The sequence below is a fragment of the Coenobita brevimanus genome, chromosome 10 (genome assembly GCF_032717465.1).
Source record: "Coenobita brevimanus isolate Jiangsu-jjx chromosome 10, ASM3271746v2, whole genome shotgun sequence".
NCBI lineage: Eukaryota > Metazoa > Arthropoda > Malacostraca > Decapoda > Coenobitidae > Coenobita > Coenobita brevimanus.
Window position 1 is genome coordinate 4593094 of NC_136963.1, and position 2500 is coordinate 4595593.

Sequence of the window (2500 nt, forward strand, 5' to 3'; positions counted from 1 at the left end):
GAACAGACTATGTGCGTGGTTCCCCGGCACGATTGGTGAGTATATGATAGATAGATAGATAGATAGGTGATAGATAGACAGATGGGTGATAGATAGATAGATGGGTGATAGATATAGATAGATAGATTAATGTATCAGTAAGGTGTAACAAAATAAATCGCTCAGGAAAAGTTGAGTTTTGGCTAGATAGATAGACAAGGGATAGATAGACAGATGGGTGACAGATAGAGATAGATTGATGTAGATATAGACATTGGTTTATTGCAGTAAGGTGTAATAAAATAAATCGCTCATGAAAAGGTGTTAGGGAGCTTTATGCAGAGTATGGTGATATTGGAAGGATTTATGTAACACAGAAGAGGACAGTAAGGTGTAATAAACAAAATAAATCACTTAGGAAAAGGTGTTAGGGAGCTTTATGCAGAGTATGGTGATATTGGAAGGATTTATGTAACACAGAAGAGGACAGTAAGGTGTAATAAACAAAATAAATCACTTAGGAAAAGGTGTTAGGGAGCTTTATGCAGAGTATGGTGATATTGGAAGGATTTATGTAACACAGAAGAGGACAGTAAGGTGTAATAAACAAAATAAATCACTTAGGAAAAGGTGTTAGGGAGCTTTATGCAGAGTATGGTGATATTGGAAGGATTTATGTAACACAGAAGAGGACATTAAGGTGTAATAAACAAAATAAATCACTTAGGAAAAGGTGTTAGGGAGCTTCATGCAGAGTATGGTGATATTGGAAGGATTTATGTAACACAGAAGAGGACAGTAAGGTGTAATAAACAAAATAAATCACTTAGGAAAAGGTGTTAGGGAGCTTCATGCAGAGTATGGTGATATTGGAAGGATTTATGTAACACAGAAGAGGACAGTAAGGTGTAATAAAACAAAATAAATCACTTAGGAAAAGGTGTTAGGGAGCTTTATGCAGAGTATGGTGATATTGGAAGGATTTATGTAACACAGAAGAGGACAGTAAGGTGTAATAAACAAAATAAATCACTTAGGAAAAGGTGTTAGGGAGCTTTATGCAGAGTATGGTGATATTGGAAGGATTTATGTAACACAGAAGAGGACAGTAAGGTGTAATAAACAAAATAAATCACTTAGGAAAAGGTGTTAGGGAGCTTTATGCAGAATATGGTGATATTGGAAGGATTTATGTAACACAGAAGAGGACAGTAAGGTGTAATAAACAAAATAAATCACTTAGGAAAAGGTGTTAGGGAGCTTTATGCAGAGTATGGTGATATTGGAAGGATTTATGTAACACAGAAGAGGACAGTAAGGTATAATAAACAAAATAAATCACTTAGGAAAAGGTGTTAGGGAGCTTTATGCAGAGTATGGTGATATTGGAAGGATTTATGTAACACAGAAGAGGACAGTAAGGTGTAATAAACAAAATAAATCACTTAGGAAAAGGTGTTAGGGAGCTTCATGCAGAGTATGGTGATATTGGAAGGATTTATGTAACACAGAAGAGGACAGTAAGGTGTAATAAACAAAATAAATCACTTAGGGAAAGGTGTTAGGGAGCTTCATGCAGAGTATGGTGATATTGGAAGGATTTATGTAACACAGAAGAGGACAGTAAGGTGTAATAAACAAAATAAATCACTTAGGGAAAGGTGTTAGGGAGCTTCATGCAGAGTATGGTGATATTGGAAGGATTTATGTAACACAGAAGAGGACAGTAAGGTGTAATAAACAAAATAAATCACTTAGGAAAAGGTGTTAGGGAGCTTTATGCAGAGTATGGTGATATTGGAAGGATTTATGTAACACAGAAGAGGACAGTAAGGTGTAATAAACAAAATAAATCACTTAGGAAAAGGTGTTAGGGAGCTTTATGCAGAGTATGGTGATATTGGAAGGATTTATGTAACACAGAAGAGGACAGTAAGGTGTAATAAACAAAATAAATCACTTAGGAAAAGGTGTTAGGGAGCTTTATGCAGAGTATGGTGATATTGGAAGGATTTATGTAACACAGAAGAGGACAGTAAGGTGTAATAAACAAAATAAATCACTTAGGAAAAGGTGTTAGGAAGCTTTATGCAGAGTATGGTGATATTGGAAGGATTTATGTAACACAGAAGATGACAGTAAGGTGTAATAAACAAAATAAATCACTTAGGAAAAGGTGTTAGGGAGCTTTATGCAGAGTATGGTGATATTGGAAGGATTTATGTAACACAGAAGAGGACAGTAAGGTGTAATAAGCAAAATAAATCACTTAGGAAAAGGTGTTAGGGAGCTTTATGCAGAGTATGGTGATATTGGAAGGATTTATGTAACACAGAAGAGGACAGTAAGGTGTAATAAACAAAGCTCCCTAACACCCTTTCCTAAGTGATTTATTTTGTTTCCATCTTTGTTGAGATTCACTTTTTCACTGATAGATAGATTGATAGATAGACAGATAGATAATGACTTCTGAAGTATTTGATATATATTTGATATTGTATTGACTTACCTACCTACCTGC

At 35.1% G+C, this 2500-nt stretch overlaps 1 protein-coding gene across 1 annotated transcript in view; it reads left to right on the forward strand.

Moving 5' to 3' along the window:
* Positions 1 to 2500, forward strand: part of LOC145410607 (P-selectin-like) — a 64195-nt gene that overhangs the window by 30733 nt on the left and 30962 nt on the right. Inside the window, exon 5 of the mRNA XM_080280722.1 lies at positions 1 to 35. This exon is cut by the window's left edge and continues 58 nt beyond it. Within this exon, the coding sequence (XP_080136848.1) occupies positions 1 to 35 (35 nt within the window). The remainder of the gene's footprint in view (positions 36 to 2500) is intronic.